Source organism: Ailuropoda melanoleuca, chromosome 3, assembly GCF_002007445.2.
Source record: "Ailuropoda melanoleuca isolate Jingjing chromosome 3, ASM200744v2, whole genome shotgun sequence".
NCBI lineage: Eukaryota > Metazoa > Chordata > Mammalia > Carnivora > Ursidae > Ailuropoda > Ailuropoda melanoleuca.
This window is the reverse complement of record NC_048220.1, coordinates 104,706,483-104,732,421: the sequence shown is the minus strand read 5'-3', so window position 1 is coordinate 104,732,421 and position 25,939 is coordinate 104,706,483. Positions and strand designations below refer to the sequence as shown.

Here is a 25,939-nt window from a genome sequence, read left to right as displayed (position 1 = left end):
GAGGGCACGTATTGCATGGTGCACTGGGTGTTATATGCAACTAATGAATCATCGAACTTTACATCAGAAACAGGGATGTACTATATGGTGACTAACATAATATAATAAAAACACATTAAAAAAAATAAAACTGAACTGAGCTGCTATTAGAAGGAATGCTTTGAAGCCCACTTATCCAGAATTGGGATGGCAGTGGCTTCACCTTGCTCCGCTCTGAGCACTCCTGGGGTCTGGGGTTCATTTTTTTGGCCTTTCATCTCAAGATGGAAGTCGATGGCCCTGGATATACTCGGTGAGCACTATGATGGTAAAGGGACTGGGCGCCAGGGGGGATGGCGGAAGAGGCCAGGTGTGGGCAGGGGGCAAGAGGACTGACCTCAGTTATTGGAAGGGCTGTCAGGTGAATAGATTGGTTCTCCTTGGCCCTAGGAGCAGAATGAAGTAAATGGCGATTTCAGAGTTTTCCAAAGGTTGAATGGGCTGCCTTGAGAGATAAGGGAGCTCCCTGTCTCTGGAGGTATGCAAGCAGAAACTGCTTGGCCACAATGTTTGTGGCAGAGATTCTGACAACAGATGGCCATTCAACTAGAGGACCTCCAAGGTTAATTCTTTTCGAATATTGATTGAGCTCCTATGGTTCAGGCAATGTGTTGGGCACCGGATATATGGAGACGATTGAGAGAGACAAGAACCCCCTTCAATAAAGGGGGGTCATTTTTAGATAAGGAGTCAGAAAAGAGCCCTCTGAAGAGATATCTGAGCTGAGCCCTGTAGGATGAGGAGTGTCCTGGGCAAACCTCTGTGATCTCTCTCATCACACTGTGTTGTCACCTTTGGTTTTGTTCGCCATCTCCAGTAGAGAAAGCAGAGACCTACTATTCCCGTTTACTCCTGAGGACATGGGGGGATCATACTTTTCTTTAGGCAGGGCCACGCAACCTCCTTTGGAGTGAGGTATGAGCAGATGCGGTGAATGTCACCTCTGGGAAGAAAGCGTTGACTTGCTGGTGCTCAAGCCTTCAGTGCTTCCTTCCCTTGCATGGCAAGTGTGAAATCACATATTGATATGGAGATGCAGTGCTCAGCCACAACATGGAGGACAGTAGTCTTGGAGAGCCCCCTGGGTCTGTAGCACACTTGAGATGAGTGGTAAATCAATCTTTGCTCTTTTAAGACTTTGAGTTTGGGGGGTTGTTTGTTGCAGCAGGAAAGCCCAGATTAATATGAATAAAACAGAACTCTGTTCCTAGAGTTTAATGCCATGTTCAACACGTATAGGACCTTAATAAATGGAGGTGGAAAGCATAAATGAATAAACAGGCAACAGAAGAAAAAAACCCAAGAAGGCTTCTCCTTAGGCTTATGTATTGGAGTCCCTGGCTGATTGGTTCAGAGTTAGCAATCCTTTACCTTTCTGTAGCAATCATGAAAGGCTTTCATACCTGTTACTCATGTGTTCTACACACCTTCTTGGAGCCAGATACCTTGCAGGGACTGAGTCTCCATGGCATGAAATGGTGATAGAGTTAGAACTCAATTCCCCGTCTCTTGATTTCTGGGTCAGAACTCTGTCCATTGCTCCTTAATATCTACAAACAAGGCCAGACTTGGGGACTAAGTTGGATAGGCTGTCACCAGTCACTGGGGGTCCTGGACACAGTGTGCCTGTCTCTATGCCAGGCTAGCCCAAGCCTTGGCAAGAGAGGCCGGAGCACATGTCCTAATAATGGAAATACTGGGATTCATGCTCAAAGGCCGTCAATACACAAGCACACAGACACACATATGCACACACGCGTGCATACACTGTCTGTCTCTCTCTCCCATTTGTTTACACATGAATTCCAGCTCTCAGTGTGTCCCCACGTGTGCACACTCACACGTGCACCTGCACACATGCCTACACATACTCGTACCCACATACTGATACACATTGAAATACTCTTTCACTTATTCACATGTAATTATGTGTACAACATTCACACACATGTGCATACACACTCATATAAATGTGCTCACTCAAATGCTGACGTATACTTAAATACGTGCTCATCTATTCACAAATCCCCATCTATAATTGTGTGACTGAAGATGAGACACTTCATGTACATTCACTCTTAAGTACTTTTGCATTTTCTTACATGTGTGCACACAGAAGCATGCAATCACATTTATTTACATGCACATTTATAACCACAGAAGCAGACATACTATGTTCATACCTGTACTTGGTCATACACATTTCTCTTTGAGGTTACCTGTGTCGGTATCTTTAAGCTAGCATGCACATGTACACACGCCTATGTGCATTCACATTTGCACAAACACACAGTCCCACAATACACACATGTGCATAAACACTACACAGACACATAGATGCCGCAGTATAAGCACTAATGCACACTTCCGTGGGTCCCGACAAGCTGGTTGGATCCCTCTGGGTTCTAGCTCCAGATCTTTCTCATGTAGCCTGCCAAAGGGGCTGCTTTAGTTCAGGGCCCCTCCCCTCTTCTCTCTTTTCCATTCCTGTTCCAACCCTACCTTCATTTTCTGCATCTCCTCAATGAAAGTCCCTGGAAAGGTCAGATGAAGGGCTGGCAGCTTCAGCCCTCCCCTCGTCTGGAATGGATAGAGACCCCTGTTGCTTTTCTGGCTGCCTTTCTCTGCTCTCAGGTCTGTTAGCTCTGGTGAATAAAGCCAGGCCTTGGGAAGCAGACAGTCAGGCCTGGGGACTCCAGCTGTTTATAGAGCTGATCTGCACTCCTTCTGCTCTTGGAGAACAAGCACAGCTTGGAAAGTTTCTGGCACTGGGACTATGTCCATATTACCATGGGCCCAGGAGGCACAGCCAGCTCTTTGCGTGGTCGGTGAGGCCAAGTCCTGGGCTGGGAGTCTATTCAGTGATGTTCCCTTTCATCTCTGGTTTCCTTATGATGAAAGGAAACAAGCAAGGGTTGGGGAATTCCAAACATCCAGGAGTTAAATATTTATATTTGGCTCAGGAGAAGACAGGCTTTCATGGGGAGATAAGATCTGAGTTCAAATTCCACCTCTGCCACTGATCAGCTGTGTGACTTAACCTTTCTGGACCTCAGCTTTTCTGTAAAATGGCAATAACATTTCATGCCTCATGAAGGTTGTCTTGAGCTGTGGATGAGATGACATATGCAGAAGCTCTCTGCACGCTGCCTGGCCCACAGTAGCATTAAAGCGTGATTGTGGCTCTTGGTATTAATATGAGTCCAGTCTTGCTCTCCAAGCGTATTCTGAGTGACAAGGAAAGAGGCTTGAATGGGAAGGTGGTCCAAACGGTTTGATTGGTGGGATCTAGGTGAGAAAGAAGCTGAGGGGGATGGGAAGCCTTGGCCATGAGAAGAGCATTAGACCAGGGTTTCTGTCACACCTGCTCCGTGCTGTGTGACCTTGCTCAAGTGATACCCCCACTCTAGCTGTCAGATCCCTCTCTGTAAAATGAAGGACTGCCTCAGACAATTTCTTAGGGTTTTTTCTAGTTCTGAGATATTAGGTTCTGTTTTTCTGAAATCATCAGTAAACGCATATAGGTAACTAAGGACCCAATGGGGAAAAAAAAAATCACAGTATTGTGGAATGTACAAGCTGAGAATGGTAACTCCTATTTTGGATTAACATTATCAAGAAGGAGAAAACGATGTCACCTGTGGGCCACTCCCAAGGAGGCGCGTCGTTGCCAATTCTGCACTCTTTGTCTATGGGTTCTGTGTCTCCACCGCAGGGGCCCTGTCCCCCGGGCTCCCCTTGCGGGCTCTCTGGCACTAGAAGGTACTATTTCCCTTGAGGCGTGCTGAGCCTGGCACGAGGCGAGGTTGCAGTTCCACTTCTGATACTACTCAGGTGGTTGCTGAAGTGTGCTCTGCGCGTTTGTGGTCCCTTGACTTCCCGAGTCTTTGCCCTTTGATGTAACGGCAGTGTGGTGCACAGCAAACCCCTTCTATGGGTCAGGAGACCTGGGTCTTAATCCCTGCCTGGTAGCTAACTAGTTCGGTGAGGCCATGTGTCCACATCTGTTTCCTCAGCTTGCTCACTGGGGGACCTAGTGTCTACTTGTCTACTGTGTAGAGAGTGGCTAGAAGACCAAGTGTTTAGTGAAGGGGTTGGATGAGAGAGGGGGCGTGAAATGTGTTGAAAATTATGAGTGGTATTTAATAATAATAGCTGATCTTCACTGCGTGTATACTTTGCGTCAAGCACTGTGCTTAGCATTTTCTATGCTTTGTCTCTTAATCCTCACAGCATGTGGCAAGGTGGAGGCTACTGGTACCCCACCCTACGGATGAGGAGGCTGACTCGGGCTACCCTGCCCAGGGTCACAGAGCTGAACCTCAAGTTTTGTCTGGCCATGGAAGATTGTGTCCTAATTGCTACACTGTCTCTATAGAGAGCAAAATGCAGCAGAGGTGAAGTCGGGAAAGGTAGACAGGAGACATGGGGGAGGGGAAATGGAGGCTCAAGATTGTACAGCTGATCATCAATAGCTTTGGGGTCTCCATTATCGTCATCATCAGCGCTATCATGGGAAACATTAAGAGCACTGACAAAAAGCATTTACTGTGATAAAAACTTTCTTGCACATAATTTCCACCCATGATACCTCGATGAAGTCAGTATGTTAGTCACCACTGGGATTTTACAGTTGGGGAAACAGAGGCTTAAAGACATGAAGCAAGCCGGCTCCTCATATATAGTGAGTGAGGCCGGGTCTCTGTGATGCCAGAGCCTGGCTTGTAACCACCACACAAAAGAAGGGCAAACTGCTATTCTTTTAGGAGGAATCTGGGTCAAGGAAATAGGTCTCCATGCGGCCATTGTAGGGAAGCAAGTTGGGATGGGCTTGGAGAGCAGGTATGTATACCTGTTCTCAAATAACCAAGTTCTTTACATAGCTGGGAGGTCCCTGACTTGATCTGATGACTATTTACCATTCCAGAAGAAGAGTGGAAGAGTCCACACTCACCACACAGAGAGTAAGAATAATGTAGGGAGGGACATGAAGAAAAGCATTAGGAGCTCTCAAGATATCCATTTGAAGTGTGGAAAAACTTGGCTTTTTGACCTGCATACCCAATGAAAAGCATCCATATTTGTTCCTAGTCAACAGGTGGGATCATCTCTGTTCGGAGATAACAGGCCTATTCATTTTAGGGAGTCTGATCAGTTGTCCTTTGGATGCAAGCAAGGCCTATCAAGACAGGCCTTTTTGGCCCCGAATCTCCAAGGAACTGTTGAAAAGGAAAAACAAAGCTGGGGGCATCACAATGCCGGATTTCGAGCTGTACTACAAAGCTGTGATCACAAAGACAGCATGGTACTGGCACAAAAACAGACACATGGACCAATGGAACAGAATAGAGAACCCAGAAATGGACCCTCGGCTCTTTGGGCAACTAATCTTTGATAAAGCAGGAAAAAACATCCGGTGGAAAAAAGACAGTCTCTTCAATAAATGGTGCTGGGAAAATTGGACAGCTACATGCAAAAGAATGAAACTTGACCACTCTCTCACACCATACACAAAAATAAACTCCAAATGGATGAAAGACCTCAATGTGAGACAGGAATCCATCAAAATTCTAGAGGAGAACATAGGCAACAACTTCTATGACATCGGCCAGAGCAACCTTTTTCACGACACATCTCCAAAGGCAAGAGAAATAAAAGATAAAATGAACTTATGGGACTTTATCAGGATAAAGAGCTTCTGCACAGCCAAGGAAACAGTCAAAAAAACTAAGAGACAGCCCACGGAATGGGAGAATATATTTGCAAAGGACACCACAGATAAAGGACTGGTATCCAAGATCTACAAAGAACTTCTCAAACTCAATACACGAGAAACAAATAAACAAATCATAAAATGGGCAGAAGATATGAACAGACACTTTTCCAATGAAGACATACAAATGGCTAACAGACACATGAAAAAATGTTCAAAATCATTAGCCATCAGGGAAATTCAAATCAAAACCACACTGAGATACCACCTTACGCCAGTTAGAATGGCAAAGATAGACAAGGCAAGAAACAACAATTGTTGGAGAGGATGTGGAGAAAGGGGATCCCTCCTACATTGTTGGTGGGAATGCAAGTTGGTACAGCCACTCTGGAAAACAGTGTGGAGGTCCCTTAAAAAGTTAAAAATTGAACTACCCTATGACCCAGCCATTGCACTACTGGGTGTTTACCCCAAAGATACAGACGTAGTAAAGAGAAGGGCCATATGCACCCCAATGTTCATAGCTGCATTGTCCACAATAGCCAAATCATGGAAGGAGCCGAGATGCCCTTCAACAGATGACTGGATTAAGAAGCTGTGGTCCATATATACAATGGAATATTACTCAGCTATCAGAAAGAACGAATTCTCAACATTTGCTGCAACATGGACGGCACTGGAGGAGATAATGCTAAGTGAAATAAGTCAAGCAGAGAAAGACAATTATCATATGATTTCTCTCATCTATGGAACATAAGAACTAGGATGATCGGTAGGGGAAGAAAGGGATAAAGAAAAGGGGGGTAATCAGAAGGGGGAATGAAACATGAGAGACTATGGACTATGAGAAACTGAAAACTTCAGAGGGGAGGGGGTGAGGGAATGGGATAGGCTGGTGATGGGTAGTAAGGAGGGCACTTATTGCATGGTGCACTGGGTGTTATATGCAACTAATGNCGCAACTAATGAAGCATCGAACTTTACATCGGAATCCGGGGATGTACTGTATGGTGATTAACATAATATAATAAAAAAAATCATTAAAAAAATAAATAAACACGAAAAAAAAAAAGACAGGCCTTTTTGCAAAAGGATAGATTTTGGACCATTTGCCCCATGACCTATAGAGCTCAGTGATTTTTTCCAGTCTGGGATTGAAAGATTAGATCTTATCTCCATAAATGTTTAGGACCAAATGATTGTGTGAATTAACAGACAATATACTTAATGTTTGGTTTATTTATTTTAAAAAGTTACCGAGTGCCCGTTATTAAGTCAGGAAAGGTAGACAGGAGACATGGGGGAGGGGAAATGAGACAAGATTCCACCCCAGAAATGGCTTTCATTATAGCGAGAGCAGGGGTGAATAAACAGATGGTTGATAAGTGCTATTATGGCCACTGTAAAGTGTGTCATGAGAATGGCTGGAAAGAACTCATCGTAGCCTTGCGTCAAGCACTCAGGTGAGCTCAAACGTGTACACGTGTGTGACAGTGTGCAGGCTGCCTCTGCAGCTAATTCTGCACAGATTTAAAGGAGAATGAGAAGGAGCCAGCAATGGAAGGGGGGCTGGCGTGGTGCTCTCGGCAGAGTCCTCAATGGCACCAACACAGAGACACACCTGTCAGGCGTTTCCATTGCCCAGGAGAGGAAGTGAGACAGAGAAGTGATGAAGCAGGGCAGAATCACCAAGGGCCTTCTATGCTTCGCAAAGGAATTGGGGTTAATGCTGAAGCTGAGGGGAAGCCCCCAGGGAGGGTTGAAGCCGGGCAATGATGTGGTTGGATGTGTAGTTTAGAAAGACCCGTGTGTGAGGAAGAAGGCTTGGTGTGCGGCAGGATGAGAGTTAAGGCTCTTCTGCAGTAATGTGAGCGAGCCCCGTGGAAGCCTGCCCTAGGCTATGGGCAGGGGGATATCCAGCAATGGGTGGGGTAGAGGATTTCCTGGCAGTAACCTCTGTCTATGGGACTCAGAGGTCGGCTGGCTGCTCTCACTTGGCTTAACAAGGGATGACTTTAGGCTGCTTTAATTATTTTCTCACGAGCTAGATCACCCCCTTCAAAACAAGTACAATTGATTTTTTTTTTCGTTTTCAAGGATTGAGAAAAAAAACTTTAAAGTATCATTGCATTTATTTATAATCACAAATGTAATATTTGCTCCTTGCAGAAATTCAAAAAATAGGGAAAGACTGAAAGAAGAAAATTAAAAATTATCTGTAAGTCTGCAGTCCAGGGATAATTGCTATTAGCGTTTTGGTATTTTTTCCTTCTGTTCTTTTTTTCCAGTATAGTAACTTATTTTAAACTTTTTACTATGAGAATGTTGAAATATACACAAAAGCAGAGAGAGGAGTCGAATCAACCCAATAGACCCACTGAGGTATCTAGAAGATTCTTCTGCTCTTGCACAGTTGAATTGTAAACTTACAAGCAGCTCTTTACATTTTCTTTTTCTTTCTTTCATTTTAAGATTTCATTTATTTGTCAGACAGAGAGAGAAAGCATGAGCAGGGGGAGTGGCAGGCAGAGGGAGAAGCAGACTGCCTGCTGAGCAAGGAGCCTGATGTGGGACTCGATCCCAGGACCCTGAGATCATGACCTGAGTTGAAGGCAGACACTTAACCGACCGAGCCACCCAGGCGCCCCCCTACCTTTTTTTTTCATCTAAAACTTCAGCCTGTTGCTATAATTTTGTTTCTGTCGTCCTGGGTATTTGGCATACGCTAGCCCTGCTGGCTCTTTGGCCGTTTGCAGATGTATGTCTTCACCCAAAACATTGAATAGGACAGTAAAAATGCCCAAGTCGCACGGTATGCACTGGAGATCTGAAAAAACGCCAGATTCCCCACCTCCTGCGGGAAGCCCAATGCAGAGGGTATATATTTCTGGGAGCGAGACATTCCCAGCAGGAAATAGCAGCCTGTATTTTGACTCACTCACCATAGTTGTCTCAGCAATGGAACCGAAGCTGTTGATGAAAATGTTGCAGCTCACATTCACCGGGGGACCTGCCAATCAAGAGAGATATCCTGCTTAGCTCCACGGCCAGGAAGAAACCCATAGGATAGGACCCCTTCCTGGAACACTAACTTCAGGGATGGATCCCTCTTAGTGGAGGAGACCCTTGCTTGCCCTCCACGCCACCCCGAGCAGCAGGGACTCCCAGCCACATCACTACGCCAGATTCCCTGGTCCCCAAGTGAGCAGCAGGGACAGAACACCAGAGGCTGAGCTAGGATGTACTTTCATTAACACAGGATGATTCCTCATCCTGCCATATGGCTGAAATCCCCTGCCCAAACCCCATAGGCTGCCTTCTAATTTGTGGCTGAAATGTATTTACGGCTCCAACATTTGGGGGCCATCTTGGGAATCGCAAGGAACAGCAAGTTCCTTGCCTTGAACTTATGAACCAAGAATGATTGCCTGAAAGGGCGTTGATGGGAATTACCAGCTGAGGAATCCAGAGGGAACCTCAAGGGAAGTCTATAAGTCTTTATTAGATACTTTCCAGGCAAGGTTTTTGAATTCTACTGCAAAGGATAAGAAAGACATGGAGGAATATTTGCTCTTTGGGTTCTCATTATTAGGGGATCTCTGTCCAGTTGAAACCCAATCTCTTCATTTTATACTATTCATTGTAGCAGTTACCTTCTACTGAGCATTACAGGGTTTGCTGCTGTGCTGAGAGTGTTACTGATACTATCTCATTTTATCTTCTCAGCAACTCCAGAAGAAGATATGGTTGATACCTCCATTTTACAGATGAGGAAACAGAGGCTCACAGAGGTTATTTGTTCATGACCACACAGCTAATAAGTGATTGAGCCAGAGCTGGAGTTCAGATTTCTCTAATTCCGAAGCTGGTGACTAGCTGTACTTGGAGGAAAGAGGTTCAGAGAAAGGAAGGGGCACGTTCAAGATCACAGAGTGGTAGAATGAAGGATTTTAAGCACTGGGCTTCCCCCTGAGCTAACAAGGGGGCCAATATAAAATAACCAGAGAGGAGTGTGAGACTATGGGTAAGATTGCTATAAACAGTAGGAGTCTAGGTATAAGAGAGGTCTGGGGAGCAAGACATTAGGAAAGACCTCGTGAAGGTGATAAACCTTGAGCTGACCTTGAAGGCCGTAAGACTTGGATAATAGCTCGTAATACTTCACATGAGGATTGCAATGTGCAAATCTGAATTTTTTCAGGTCTGCTTTCTTGTGATCCCCACAGGGTCCTGAGGGAGCCAGGATGAAGTCACTGTCCCTGCTGTGGAGCTGAGAGTTTTAATAACTTACTTGGGCATATTTAGCCAGCAGGTGGTGGAACCAACACTCACACCCAAGTATTCTGATTGTGGAAAGAAGGAAGCAGATGTCTTTATGTCCTCTGTTACCCAATCCTCTCTGCCCCTCTTTAAAAAGTAGCCCAAACATTTTACCCAAACTCAAAGTTTCCTTCTTCTCAGAATTTTTTGCTGTGCAGGAAGGGACTCAGACTTGTGGTGGGAATCCAGGTGTTCCCTCCAAGGCAGTGCCGGGTGCCCTGGGTTTTGGACACAGTTCCAGTACTCACTGGCTGTTTGATTCTGGCATGCCCCCTTCCTGTTCCTGGGTTACAATTTCCCCATCGATCTGGGAGAGTAGCTCTTGATCTGGGTAGACACCCTGAGCTCCTCTGGTTTGGAATTCCCTTATGGAAGCTATCCATGTGAACGACGAGGTTACAGGATTTGAGGGCTGGGAGGTTTCTTAAGGGTCACCTCATCAATTTCTTCCCAAACTGCTGTCTGCAGTAGAATCACCTGGGGAATGATTTAAACCGCAGATTCCTCAGCCCAACCCCAGACCCAGCGAAGCCGAATCCCTGGAGCTTCGCCCAGAATGTATTGTTTAACAGGCTATCCGGGAATATTCTAATGCACAGCCAAGTTTAGGGACCACTGCTATAGTGGCAGAAGCTGCCCACTGAAGGCTGAGTGCTTGAACACCTCCGAAAGTGGGGAGCTCACTTTGTCGTCAGCAGCTCTTTCCATAGCTGGATACTTCTGTGTGCTAAAAAATTTCCCTTATGCTGAGTGGAAATCTACCTCCTTGTCATTTCCATCTAAACAAAGACCCATTAAAAATTTTTTTCTTCCTCATTTAGACTTAGACCCAGACTTTTCTTTTCATTTAGTCTCATACCATTAAGATGCCCCAAAGAGTTACTGCCCGTGCCTTGAAATGACGCACTTAGAGTTCCCACCCAGGCCCTGCAAGTGTCTGCTGCTGTGACTCCCATATAAATTAGATCTTGATTTATGTGTGTGAAAGGGCGCCAGCCAAAGGGATCCCATGGGGAGGTGCGGTTCATTGATATAAATCTGAAATTAAATTATCCTCGAGAAAATTAGAATCCGGCTGCCTTTGGCAGCAGGATAATGTATATATTTCATTAAATATTAAAGTTTAATTTTGGTTTTGTGTATGTGTTTGTATTAGGCTGTGCCCCTGATCCTGGGAGCCATCATCCTACACAACGTCTTAAGGAAGATTCAGACTATCAGCTCTAGAAGGGCCTAGGTCCTACTGGATCATTTTACAGATGCAGAAACAGAGGCCCAGGTATGTCAAGTGATGGCCTTCGGGTCACACTATCCGGTCAGCAATGGGAGGACTAGACTCCAGTTTTCGCACACTTTCTTTCTGTATTCTGATTTGTACTGCCACTTTGTTCTGAAGAACAAGCCTGCTGTCCCTGCCACCCCATCTTCAGGAGAGTCGAGAGCAGGCAAGGTTTCTGGTGCTTGAAGGGAGCTGCTGAGTGACTAATCACTCTGTGGAGTTTTCGAACAACGCAAGCCTCTTCCTTTTGTGTTAGGCCACAGGAGGCCTTATCTATACGGCTTTTCAGGAGCTCAGTGGTTTGTATGGGGCTTTCGGAAATCCTGTTTGTGCCTTGAGTGGAAGTGTGAAGGGACCAGAGGACTCAGGGGCAGGAGAACCCTCATGCCAACATTTCAGCTCTTACCTCGAAGGAGAGCAGAGAAACCTTGCTTCCCAGGTGGGTGGGATGGGGGGGGTGCGGTTGGGGGAGGGGGGTGTTCCAGAAAGATGTACCTTGCTCAGAGCCTGACTTGGAGGGGACTGAAGGGGGTAGAGACACTGCAGGTTTGGGAAAAGTCTAAGACATTATCTAGTCCTGTCGATTTGGGGCCCAGATGTTTAAGGTAAGGCTCTCAGACTGGGGAGGAGAAGGGCCCTGAGTCAATAATTTTATAGTCTGGATGAAAGTTTATTTCTTAAAACTGTCCACTGCTAAGCAAATAGGTAAGCAAAATAAATGAGTGGATAAACAAATCAACAACTCACTAGCATCAGACAAAGAACTGAGTAAACGTAGCTGAATGAAAATCCCTAGTCTTGAAGACATCCGTTGGGAAAACCACTTAACTGCTCTAAACCTTAGCATATATTTTGGTTCATTCATTCATTCATTTTTGAAAGTTTTATTGAGGGCCATCCATGTGCCAAGTGCAGTGCTATGCATAAAGGATAACTAATACATGAACTCTGGATGTATATGCATTCAACAAACGAGTTCCTCCTTTCTCAGGAGAGCTAGACCGCGGCACTCAGGATGGAGTTCCGAGAGAGCCCACCAGGGGGCGTGGTGGGCCGGAATTCCGGAAAACGGCCAGCGGCGCCCGAGGCAACCTGGTGGTCAGGTCTTGAACGTGTTCAATTTGGTCAATGGTGTTTCTAAAAGAAGTCATTTAGCTGCCAACTTGGAAGATTTCACAGAAAACCCCAGACTCAAATCTTAACTCGGAAAGCCTGCTGCCCTGGGCCTGCATTCCTACCTGGCAGCTCCCTCTGGACCTGAGAGGTGGCCGCCCTTAGATGAGCCAGTGCTTTCTGGTTTTCTCTTATTCCCCTCCTGCTTCACTCATGTGTCATACCTGACCCCTCTGGGTGTCTGAGATTGTGACCCTGGTGATGGGCTGGGGCCCACACACTATGGCAGCAACCTTGGTCCTGACTTACCTGTCCTTGAGGGAAACAAGGTCATGCTAAAGATACTGGAAGATAGCGCCTCGGGAGAAGGGGCCAGGGGAGCCTGGCGGTAAACAGGAGTGTGAGGCGGGCCCCACACAACCAACCCCAGTGCATCTCACAGGCCACTTTTCATTTGCAGAGCACTCTGAGAAGGGTACTTAGAGAATGGGGAGCAAGGTAAGCAAATATCAGGAAGCTGTTACCAGCTGTCACATCCCTTGTTTTGTCCTGGACTTGAGCCAAAAGGAACAGTGAGGAAGGGCATCTGGAATCAAGAATTGATTAGGAGGCTGCCAGTTGGTCCTTGAAATAAGATTTCTGCAGGCATCCTGGGAGGAAGGTTGGAGTGCACAGGACCCCAAGGAGCTCCCTAAGACTGCACCTGCAGAACTCTGCTCAGCGGTTTGAGATGGCTGCAACTTCTGGGGCTTCCATGGACAAAGGGAGCCCAGCTTATCTCATAACAGACGTCAGGATCTCGTAGGACTCTGAGAGCTAAAAGAAACTTCTTAGAGCACTCTGGCGAGGACTTGTAAATTGGTCACCCACAGGGCATATCTGGCTCATGAACATGTTTTGCTTGAATTTACATGTTTTTGGAATCAGGAAATTTTGCATAAATCTTGATTTCTGGCTCTTCTTAGAATTCTGGATGATCTCACAACATGGGGCCTTGATTCCTGCAGGGTAACTGGGGGCGGGGGCTAAGGAGAGGCTGTCCCCTTTCCAGGGGCCTGCACGTCTATTTCTCTACAGTTGCTACAACTCCCTTTGGCCTTACTTCTGGCCCACCTCAGTCATTTAAGTTACCTGCCTAATGCCTGTAGCCATTTGAAATTGTGACTCTGAGTTAGACTAGAACGTTTCAAAAATACTAATCACTGGGAACTTTCAGCAGATGAATTTTAGTTGGAAGTTTCTGCTCTAAAACAAACAAAAGCAGGATGGCTTGTGGGAGAAGCGAGGGTGGGCTTGCTCATTATTCCCTCGGCTCCCTTTCTGGGCACATGGTGGAAGGCTGAGAGCTCCATGAAGTGTAGCTTAAAACCCACAGCTACAGCCAACCCTACCCCACAGAGATGAGGAGCCAAAGCCCAGAGAAAGGAAGAGGCTTTTCAAAGTTGAGAGCGTAGTTTGTGCCTGAAGCAAAACGTGGACCCATTTATCCTCATGCCGTGTTTGTCTCTCTGTCCATTATACCAGAGGGAGCAAATAGATTTTAATTCACCTACTGACTCCTGCAACCAGAGGTGCTGCTGAGGGGGATTCTTTGAGGCTTTGTTTGGGCTTGGTGGGGAGAAGACAGAACTGACTCACATACTGTCTGCCTCTGGGAGAGGAAAGAGTCATGGGATTCATGCCGTGTGTTTACCATCTGCGTGCAATACCGTGCTGCATGCTTTTATAATCTAGGAAAGCAGACCCCTGAGCATCTGGAAGGAAAGTTTTCTCTACCTTTAAAGTTGGGCCTGATCCTGGCGTCATATCCAGAGGTTCTCCCCATTAGCTTATCCAGGAAATCCGAGGGTGACATAGGCTTGGGCGCGGAGCGGGCAGCTTCAGCCTCCTTGGAAGCAGCAAGGCTAAGGAAGGAGAGAGGAAAGCAGGGGGTTAATGGTGGCCCTGTGCTCATATCCCAGCCTTGTCCAGACCCAAGAACCATCAGATGGTTCTCAGCCTGAGATATAGGCAGCATGGGTCCTTAATGAGGAAAGGCCAGGTTATATTGTGTACTCGGCCAGATATCGGCCACCGTGGGATCCTGGCAGGCCGCTGTGTGTCTGATGCTGTGGGGAAGCTGCTATCTCTTCAGGCTGCATCTCCGGGGTTTTGTGCAATCACACTCGGCTGCTGGGCCTCTTTGGGGAGGAGATAGAAAGGTTAACTTCCCAAGAGGCCCCACCCTGTGTTCTAGGTGTTTGTACTCTCATGGGTCTGGGGAATAGCACATCCAGAGACAATCTTAGAGATCTAATAGTCCAGCCTTTCCCCCAAAGTTTCTCTTCAGAATCAGTCACTAATTAAAAAAAAAAATGTTGCCCGAGTCAAATACATTCGGGAACAGAAATTTAATCAGGCGTCTTTACCTTGGGTCTTCTCAGAAGCTTTAACAAGCTTAGAGGCCTATACTTAGGGGACTACCATTTCATGAAACATACACTTTAGAAAATGCTCAGTTGGGAACATTGAGGTACACTTAGTGGCAGAGACTGACATAGGTCCCAGAGTAAATCAGTCTGCCTCAGTGTGTCAAGGCTGGGGGATCTGAGATCTGACTGGGGTGCTTCACACTGTTTCTGTCATGGCCCTCACCCCCCACTCCTATGCGACAAAGTGGTTGCAGCTCCTCATTCATGCCATAGCATGAATTACTGATGTCTAAGAACAGTGGCTGTCCCCCTGCCACACTCTCAAAGGGGTGCAGATTTCTAAGAAGAGTCAGGATTGGAGGCTGAAGGGTTAAAGAGCAGTCATTTGGGTTGCTTTGGGCAACTGAGCTTTCCTAGTCCTGAAACTATACCAGGAGATAGCTGGGAGCACGTGCAACCATGGTGTGTGGTGCTGTCAGGAGCTGGAACGTTGAAGGATGTGCATGCATAGAGGGATGAGTGTGTGCCCGGATGTGTGTGTGTGTGCATGTGCGTGTGTGTGTGTGTGTGTGTGTGTGTGTTGCATAAGATGGGAGCTTCTGTCACCTAGCCAAATAGGACATCATGTTCCCCAAGGATCTGCGCTCAACCTCTCTTGTTCTTCGCCTTGGCTTGCTTCTGATCTCACAGTTGTAACGGTTTAAATGATCACCTCTAATGGATGGCTTTCAAATCCGTCTCCACTGGGCTGCTCTGGAAGCCCCCTTTCCTCATTTGCAAACACCCACAGGGCGTGTCTAGCTAGCAGTCCTGCGTATGCCTCAAACTCATTTCGCAAACGGAACGCCCCGGCTTCCTCTCTGCACCTGCTCCTCAGAGTCCGCTTCCCCAGACAGCACCAGCACTTGCCACTGTCTAGGTCTACAACTCCAGAGCCATTTTGTCTCCTTGTCCCCCTCTCCTGTCACATCCCTCACTCACCAGGTCCTGGCCCATGCTACCTGGTAATATAGTTACTTCTGTTTGTGTTTGAAGACCGGGAATCATGGTGTTTTTGTTTATAGTTTATTTGTTCTTTTAATCCCCTGCTGTGTCTACCATGGTGTCTCAGACATAATTGATACGTAGTGATTGCACAGTGAAAGAATGAATGAATACGATGCTACTTTAATTAATCAAATATTCTGGTTAGCAGGGTATTCATAAATATTCATGTGCAGATTAACAATTCTGAAGTAATTAGACTATTATTTCCAGTAATGAAGAATACTGGTATTCCTGTGCATGTCTGGGAGGTATTTCAGGATTATTTAGACACTCAGATTGCGTAACCTGAAGATCCCTTATCCATATACTCAAGAGCTCGTTCTGATTGACAGGACGAGGGACAAATGCATTTTACTGTTTTTTTGCGTGTGAGTCTGGATGTTTGTGAGTGGGTGTGATGTGGGCAGGTTTTTAGGTGTAATGTGTACAAGTGGGAGGATGTGTATGGACGTGTGGGGGACCGGGATGTGATGTGGTGTTTGTGGGTGTGTGGTGGATTGTGTTACATAGATACGTACGTGTGTTCATGTGGAAGTGTGTTAAGTATGGCATCTGTGTGTGTATGTGTGGGGTGGGTGTACATGTGGGGCATAGGGTGTGAGTGTGGAAGCCTTGTGTGGATGTATGTATGCGGTATGTATATTGCATGTATGTGTTTCCAAAATGTACTGTGAGATATAATAGAGGATAGTGCAAAAAGAGTGAAAAAACAGATGCCTGGAATTTATCCTGTCTCACTGGTTTACAAGCTGTGTGACCTTGGGGGAAGTTACTCAACCTCTTTGAACTTGAGTTGCTTCATAGGTCAAATTAGTTTTACACGAGCAGTAACCAAGGTAGCACAGCTAAAAAACACCTAGGACAGTTCTTGGGACATAGTGGGCAGTCAATATAAATATATTGTCTTGCTCTTGCCTTGCTCTGTGTGTGTGTGTGTGTGTGTGTGTGTGTGTGTGTGTGTGTGTGTGTTTAAAGCAGTTCAGAGCCCATCTGGGGCCTTCTTCTGTTCTCACTGCCGCTTCAGCTGCACCATAGGCCCCACGCGGCTGGGGTGTCCTGCCAGATGCCTTCCGTGGCCCACAGTTAGTACTGCAGTCCCAGCCTTTTCCCCATTCAGCACCAGGGTCATGGCTGCTCTGTGGCTCTGGTGTGAGTAAAAGGGACCACAGGCATGCAACTGGTGATTTACGACTTTTCTGCTGCTATAATTCACTTCTAGAACCTTTCTAGGAGTGGCGGTTATGAAGCTTTCATAAGCTCCTGTTCTCTCTCCAGCCCCTCCTCTCAGATAATAAGATTTGGGAACATGGTGCTCCCTCCCGGCAGCCACTAGAGCACTGGCCATCTCTTGGCCCTTAGGCCTCTTTCATAAGCCTGAATCCTATTATGCCGAATGGGGAGAGAATGAATTCGCCCCAAATTATCCCCTACCATTTGCTATTAGCAAAATGTGCCATATACTACCTGAATCCTCCCCCAAGCTGAGGAGTCCTCTGGTCACCCTAGCTGTCATGTCTGCAGCATTTGCGGTCTGGTTACCTGGCCACTGACTCACTATAAGCTCTGGCAGGGGGACCTGAATTGAGGGCACAGAGACTCTGAGAGGTTAAGTAACTGCCCTCAGGTCACACAACGCTTTAATGACAGAAGGGTTTAGAACTCATATTTTAAAGCGTTGCTTCATCCAAAAGCTACCATGTATGGGAAAGACTTATAAATTGTGAAGAGTATCCAAAACCTCGCTGCTATTATTACTATTTGTTTTTGAAGCTTGTGATATTCTGTGACATCCAGGAACATCAGAGCAGGAGTCTGACTCCAGAAATTCTGAGGTACACAACTGCACTCACCACACTGAAACATGGAGAAGAGAGTTGTGGGTCACCCCACGATCTCGTCCCTCAAGTGATTCACCGCAGGATTCTTTGAAATTCTCAGATTCGCTAGTTCCAACTTTCCCACCTATCCCGTACCAGTGGGTTTTTTTGGAATTGCTTTCACATTTTCGGGCCTGTTTCTGCACCACCTCTCCTAGTCAGCTACTAAATTGCCTCACTTCTTTCAAACTTACTCTTTTTAGGCACCCAACTTGATACTTCACAACTTACAAATAGAAAAGCAGTATTATTTGCCATAATAGACATAACCCCAAAAGGGAAAGCAGTGAAAACAAAACAAAAAGAGAAGTCTAAAATTCCAGTTACCGGCCATTGATTACCAACACTGGGAACCCAAGGCCTGCCCAGAGTCCCAGGGGGAAGACCACCAAGGACTGCAAAAAGGTTGGAGACACATTAACACCTGACTGAGACTTATTTCTCGAGATAATGAGAACTGAAAGAGAAATATCTCAATCATAATTCACTGGTATTACGTGTGAACCACCCCCAGTCATCCCCCATCTCTTACTGCCCTAGACCAAAATTTCCCTAATTCTTTTTCAAATACAAAGGCTCCATTTGAATGTCAGAATAGCCATGCCTCTCCACGTGGTAATCACTGTACATTTCTGTCTATATTTAGAAAGCACATTTTGCACAGAATTAGTTCAAGGGCCCCCTCTAGTAAATCTGTGCTCTGTGCTTTTGTGCAGAGTAAACATGCACCAAGGAGCCCTTGGTGCCCATTTAGAGCCACTACCTCTGGTGAACTTGAACATTTGCTTATAGACTGTGAGCTACTGAACAGAGAAGCTGGGGATGAATCTGAGAATCGAGACATTTGATTGTTAGGATTTGCTGACCTTATGAGAGTATTTGGAAATGATGCAAATTGTTTTAGGGATTACTGCAATGTAATGGAGTGAATCAGACTCAGCTGAGACAGATTTGATTAATAGTAATTTCAGAAAGAGAGTGAGGTCTTGTGGGACCATGTGTTCTGTCCCTTGCTGGGAAGGCTTTATGGCAAAAGCTGCAGTGACTGGACAGAGTGTTAAGCTCTCTGTCACCTTTTAGTCAGGAGATTTATCACATGGGGACGCTTTGGTACTTAAAGGACCTCAGTTTTGACTCCTAATGAAAGAGACCATGGAAAGATCCAGGAGTGGGTTTCCAAGAAGGGGGTAGGGGGACGGAGGCAGGGGGACATGGTGAAGTGGGGTTTGTGTGATCTTCAGAGAGTCACTCCCCTTTGTGGCTTTCAGTTTCCCAAGCTATAAAATAAGGGGGTTAGAATAATCTCTAAGAGTGCTTCTGGCCCTAAACTATCATTTTATTAGTCTGTAATATCCGCCCCCCCGCCCCGGCCGACACACACATCTGGTCTTGGCATCTACATTTATCTGGAATCTTTTGAGGGAATGTGAGCATGTTTGTGACTTGGTTTTTCCCAATCCAGTCTCGAGATTTCTCTCCAATGGAACAACTCATTTTTCAGGGATTTGTTGGAAGAAAGGCCAGATCAATGCTCAGATTCTCATTCGAACTGTTGCAACATTGATTGGAAATAGGGAATCAATATGGAGCTGTCAATCCGAATTTCAAATCAGCTGGGGTTGGCAACAATACTGGGGAAAAATAGTTTTCAGTTATACCCTGCATGGCACCACACCACCAAGAACCGTCCTGGGTCAGCAGAGGGAGTGCCCCCGACAGAGTCCCTCTCCTTGGTTCAACATGGGTAGACATGTTGGGAGTTCCAGGGTGGGAAACGGGGAGGGAGAACAAGGTGAGGGGCAGAAGGGAGACTAATAGGCAGAGGGTAACCTAGGGAGATGTGCAAAGGGCTGCAGGAGAAGCTGCAGGTGTGGGCTGAGAAGGGAAGGGGGGGGAGTGGGGAGAGGAGAATGTGAACGTGAAGGTGCCTGAGGTGAGGCCAGGGCTATAATCCAGGGGTTCAGTGAGCACAAGAGAGGGGCCCTTGACTGCACTTAGTGGGAGGGTGGGGGCTTTCCAAGAGGCTTTGTGAAGAAAGCTATTTTCACAGTAGAGCTTGAAGGTGGGGTGTGGGGTTGACCTGGAAGAAATAGGGGAGAAGGAGTGCTTTGAGTAGAAGGAACAGCACGTGTTCAGTTTAGAGGTGAGAGAGGGCTTGGAGAACTGAAAGAAGTTTAGTGGGTGTGAGGGAGGGAAGGGGGGGGAAGAGAGAGAGAGAGAGAAAACAATGACAGGAGTTCCCTCAACAGTGACAAAACATTGAGTCTGTGAGGTTGGGAGAAATAGGGATTGGCCCCCCTGGTCTGTGTGCTTACGGTGGGTCTAAAAGTTAAGGGAAGATTACTTCTCCCTAATCCCTTTACAGTAAAATTATCCATCCTGATTTCTCAGCTGTTTCTGGTTATATTGAATTGGGAAATGGGCCCTTCAAAAACATTTCTAAGTGGGGGGTGTCCAACTTGGCATCCAGGCAACTTGCCTCTGACTTGAACCAGAATATCTCTCCCCTTTGTCTTGGCAGGGAGGTGATCCAATGAGAGGGTATTGATTCTGTGCAGAAAGCACCTGGTCAACTAGTCAAAGGTTGTTTGAAAGTCTGCTCTGTGCTTCCATAGGTATTTACTCTGACACAGTGTTGAAGGTCACTGTGGAACAGAGGAAAGCACATTAAGGTGGGAGCTGGGGAACGGGGGTGTGGTTGTGGCTCCAGCTCCAACTTCCTGTGTGGTCTCAGGCTCATTCTTTCTCCTTAGTGGCCCTCAGCTTCCTTCTCTGTGGAATGGCAGGTTGGCATGAGATCAGGCATCATGAACTGTCCTGTGTGGATTGCCCACCTCCGTTTAGCTGGTGGTGTCTGCTCAGAGAGCGGTTCTGGGGTTTAGGGAAGGTTGCAGGACGGATTGTCCGTCTGTCTTGTCAGTCTGTTGAGGGGCTAGACTGGGGAGTGCTAGTTTGTTTCAATTTTGCAGGCCCTCTTGCTGTGAAATCCTCTCATCCTTCTGATTTATTAATCAGCCAGTCTACGTATAAGGCACTATGGGGGAGACGCAGAGGAACATGCCACTGCCGACAGAAAAAGCCCTCTATGTGGGCAGAGTCTGTGTCTGTCTCCTTCAGTGTGTGGCGTGTGGTAGCAATCAATAATCATTTGTGGATGAATGGCCTTTGCCCTCTTGTTGTTTATAGCTGAGCAGATAGAACAGTCAGGTATGTAAACAATTATCGGAGCCTGCCGTCCAGCTCAGGTGGCAGGATTGGATTGCTGTGGTGGTTCAGAGAAGGAAGACAGTGTTTAGGGGAAGGTGGGGACATGAATCAGGGAATTTTTCTGAGTTTTATTAATTTTAGCCTCTGAATTTTCAGAGAGAACCAACATTTGCCATTGTCCATGTTGTGCATTTTGGGGGGGAACTTTCTTCCGACTGTGGGCTGTCCGGGGGAGGGGAAGGGGGAGAGGTGCTGGGGAGGGCTCTGTGTCCTAGGCTCCTGGGAAGAGGTGAGGCTGGCACTCTGTGGCCTTCTGGACTGGACCAGTTGCCTGTCCCCTGGCTCTGACATCTGGGAACCTGGGGGTTGCTGTGCAGTGTGGGCCCTGCTGGTCGCCCTCATCTTGGCCTGGGTTGCATCCTTAGGTCAACATCTGGCTTTTCACGGCCAGCTGTGCAATTCTAATTTTATTTGATTGCAGTAAGGGGCTTAGGCTGGCCAGGGAGGGCCTGACATCTTATTACTCTCGCTTCACGATCTGCTAAGCACCCCTGGGAGCACAATGTCACAGTTGGCAGGCTCGGAGCCCAGTTCTCCCCAGGGACTTATGGAACAACATCTCTTTCTCCCTTCCTGACCCACCTCCCCCAGCTGTATCTGCTCCCTATAAGAAAACCTTATCTGTGTCAGAAAGCACATGTATTTGAATATGATTCTCTTGTGCAGGAAGATAAGATCTTGGATCCTTGGAGCTGGAAGGAACCTTGAGATTCCATCTGGTTCTTCCCCTGCCCCTAGGGAAGTGGGAATCTCTAGGGATCTTTCATATACCTTATCATTGCTCCTGGTCTGTTTCTCTGGATAACCTTCCATCTACTAGCTCTTCTGCTTTACTTTCTGTATCTCTACAAAGCAGGCTGGCAGTAGAGGGGGGAGGCTCCTTGGGAAATTGAAGGAGGCCCTCACTCTCAGGGTTGTGTTGTCCTTGCAGGGGCCTGACAGTGAGCCCCTCTTTAAATTTGGTGTCCTGGGTGCCTCACTTGCCTCACCCTGGTCCTGGCCCTGCTATGGCATCACAGAGAGCCTCAAACCCAGTCCACCCAGGGTAGAATTTCCTGTAGGTAATCAAATCCTCTAGGTAATCTCCTGTAGGAGACGGCGTCTGTACTTCCCGCAGCCTCTCATTTTATTTCCAAAAAGCTGTGTTTTTATTTTCCTTGTTTGGTGGCGAGAAACAGCATTACATATTTTTTCTCATTTTATCCTGCCAACAGCCTGAGCGGGAAGATGTCTGTCCCATTTTACAAGTAAGACAACTAAGGCTTAAGACTCGCGTGGCCATCTAGCTGTGGCACACCACGCTGTATTTGCCTAACTGGTGTCAAGGTTTTCCTTCCCCTCGCCTCTCTCCTCCTCACTCCACGTGTCGGGTGCAAGGCTGGAATCACAGCAGCCCTTGGTGTTTTCTGGTTCAAGCTCAACCTTCCACTCTGTAGCCTTCCTTTTCCTAGGGACTGGGGCAATCGACAGGTTATATAGGCAAGACCCTGCAAGAATGGTGTTTGCATGTTTCCTTCCAGGCTCTTAATAAGTATGGTTTCCATGCGGCACAGAGCCTGGCCCATGGTCAGGGCTCAATAGATACTTGTTAAATGGGTGATAAGCACTTGGCATTCCAGGGGAAGCAGAATTTAGCTGTGCAGGTTCTGGACCTTAGTGATGTGATTTGACTACAGTAAAAAAAGTCCCAAATTCTGGCCCTGATACATTTAGTCAGTCCCTGGGGAACATACTTGATGTCCTCTGGGAAAATCCAAGGCAGGAAAACAGGAGAAGGCATCCTTTTCTTCCGGGAGTGTCCACAGCCCTCCCATGGCTTGACTCAGGCCGGTGGCCTAGGCCAAACCCATGTCTGTGCATAGACCTTGCATTTCTTCCCAGGTAGGTCCCTAATTACAATTCTACAACAACCATCTCACCGGCTGTCCCTCTGTGTCTCACTTGGGAACATTTTCCTGGGCCTCTGACCATCAGTGTCATTCTGCAATGAGTTACAGTGTGAGGAATCCAGGGGGATCCTTCAGAGACTCGAGTGCTAAAGAACAGGCCTATGGGCTTTGCTCTGCCAGAGTCAAAGCTCTTAGCAGGCCCTACGTAATCAGCATGCATCCCATGGGCTGGACAGGAGAGCAAATGGCCCTCATTACCTTCGATGCAGCTTTCTTTTTAATCAGATAAATCTCACTGGAAAAGTATGTCTTTCCAGAGAATGGAACTCAGGGCTTCTGGACAAAAAGTTTTGGGAAGAAAAATTGCACTGATCAGCAGGGCTTGGTCATTTGAGGTTGCCAGGACGTGGGAGTGTAAATGTTGAGGAGAAATAATAATAGGCTAAAAACAGATGAAGACGTGGTATTAGCTCATGGTAGCGAAAGCTCCCAATCACTTAGCACTTACTATGTGCAGGGTACCTTACATGCGTCTCTGGATTTAATCTTCTCAACAATCCTATGAAGATGACAGCATTACCTCCAGTTTACAGGTGGGGAAGCTGACGCTTGCATTGTCAGAAATGGAGCCAAGGTTGTATAGCTTATAAGGGGCACCACCCCCAGTCAGCTGGCCTCTGAACCCCACGCTATTAACTGCTACACTCTGTTGACTCTTCCAAGTGATAGTGATTGCAGCGCCTCTGAGGAGCCACTGTGGTTCATGACCAACTGCATGACTCTCGGAACTACCAGTGGGAACTCTGGAACTCTGCGAATCGGAAAGTATAGGTTGAGAATAATACATACAAATAACGCTTTCCATGTATATGGCACTTCCAAATCTGTCACTGCATTTGCTTCTTGTCCCATGCCCAGGACAGCGTCTCCGTGTACAGGTGATGGCCTGGAGGCTCCACTGGGAGGTTGAGGGACCTGCTCAGGGTCTCAGATGACAGAGCCATAGTGTGACCAGGATCTCCAGGTGTGGTCTGGGGCATCCTGACTATTTGGCCATTCACAAAAGACAAGAAGGGGTTGGGTGAACCCTTCTCGGCTGTTCATTAAATTGTTCCTCAGAATTTCTCTGGCATTAGCTTGACTTTCATTTAATTTTTTCCATCTCAATCCACTCATCTTTAAAATATAACCTGCCTTTGGCAACTGCAGGGGTCGCTTGAATGGCCAAAGGCCCCGTGCTTTTACAGATGCTGCGGCAACAAGCTCTTTTCCTTCACAGGGCAATCAGCCTTTTTCATTCACTAGGCACTTTGGTGTCATCATTGTCTCATTTGAGATAGCATTGATTTATTATTCATTTGTTTGCTTATTTATTCCAAACTATTTATGAAGTGCCTACTGTAAGTCAGAGATTGTACCAGGTGATTGAGCAAAATATGAATAATATAATAATAAGAGCTGGCGCACGTGGAGTAATTATAAAGTACCAGGCATTACACTAAGAGCTTTGTTTTTTATATTTAGTCCTTAATCTCCTATAGGTTGGGGTCATTATTTCCATTTTACTGATGAGGAAACTGAGGTTCATAGAGGTTAAGTAACTTTTCCAGGTACACCTGACCCGACAAACTTCTCTCTTAACTGTATCAGTAGAGAATACGCCTTAGCCCTTACTTTGCACTAACTCCCAAACTGAAAGAGGAAAGCCCACGTGAAGACACGTAAGTGCTTGAATATCTGGGTCTATTAGAAAAAACATCATTTTTCCCTCCCAAGTCTATACTAGTTCAGGTCTGTAGTGGAAAGTAAGCCACGTTGCAATGAAGCCAGAGGAAATGCATTAACAAAAAGAGGCTCTTTATTCCCAGAGAAAATAGAAGTTTTCATGAGTGGAGCTTGGATGTGTGGCCCTCAAGCATCCAGGAGACTGATGTCAAAGGAGGGTGTTGAGAAAATAAACAATCCTTGCTGAACTCCAAGGAAGAATGACCATAAATTGTAGAAAGAGCAACTTGGATTCAAATATGAGGCTGCCTTTAATCAGCTGAGTGACTGGTCTTCAGAAAGAGAACACTTCACTATGAGTGGAGAGGGTTTAGTTGAAGTGGGTATTTGTATGTAAATACAGAGTTTTCCGGAACCTCCGGGCTCTAATACTTCTCTAAATAGCCCTTGTTCATTCCCCTGAATCCTCTAAGACTGAGAGCTGCAGCTCTGCTCAGTGGGGTGGACCTTCTTTGTCTCCCTCAGCAGGTTGCAAAGCGCTAGGGAAGACAAGGAAGAGGGGTCCTAGAATTGTGGGACCTGGTCATCTTGTGCATTAAAAAAAAAAAGACATTTATTGAACACCTGTTGTAAGTTAATGACCGTCTATTATGATTTTACAAAATCAGTAGGGATGACCATCTCCACCTTATAGAGAAGGAAACAGACTCAGAGGTTAGCTAACAATGATAGCAATTGCCGTCAGCGCTTGACCACTTTGTAGGTGCCTCGTACAGACCCGAAAGCTTTTCCATACATGCTTTCTAATCCATCCAGCAACTCTGTGAAGTAGCTACCAGTTTCTCCTCCATTTTTCAGATGAGGAAACGAAGGCTTGGAGAGCTTAAATGACCTAATCAAGGTGCTCTGATGACGGAATTGGTACATGACTAACTGAGGTGGAATTTTGGCGTAAGTTTTGGAGCAGTTGTTCACGTGTGCTTAAACAGCTCACTCAACTGCAGTACGCATCAGGCTACGTCTCTGCGCCTCTGTGGTTTAGTATAACCTTCTGTAAGAAACACCGACTGAGGAGAATTCAGCGTTACGTGTCAGTGAAGCCTGTGGGACCCAGTGAGACGAAAGGAAGATAGATGGATGATGAGGGAACGACAAGGTGCCCCTTCCTGGTTTGAGGATGAAGGAGGGCTAACGGCAGAAAGAACGCAGGGTCACTGCTGAGTCTTTCTTTTTTTTTTTTTTTTTTTTTTTTTTAATTA

General features: G+C 46.5%; 1 protein-coding gene across 1 annotated transcript in view; it reads right to left on the bottom strand.

Moving 5' to 3' along the window:
• GLRA1 (glycine receptor alpha 1) overlaps positions 1-25,939 on the bottom strand; it is an 82,991-nt gene that overhangs the window by 30,954 nt on the left and 26,098 nt on the right. The window contains exons 2-3 of the mRNA XM_011226890.2: positions 14,241-14,368; positions 8,695-8,762 (exon numbers count right to left, since the gene is read on the bottom strand). Coding sequence (XP_011225192.1) covers positions 8,695-8,762; positions 14,241-14,368 — 196 coding nt within the window. The remainder of the gene's footprint in view (positions 1-8,694; positions 8,763-14,240; positions 14,369-25,939) is intronic.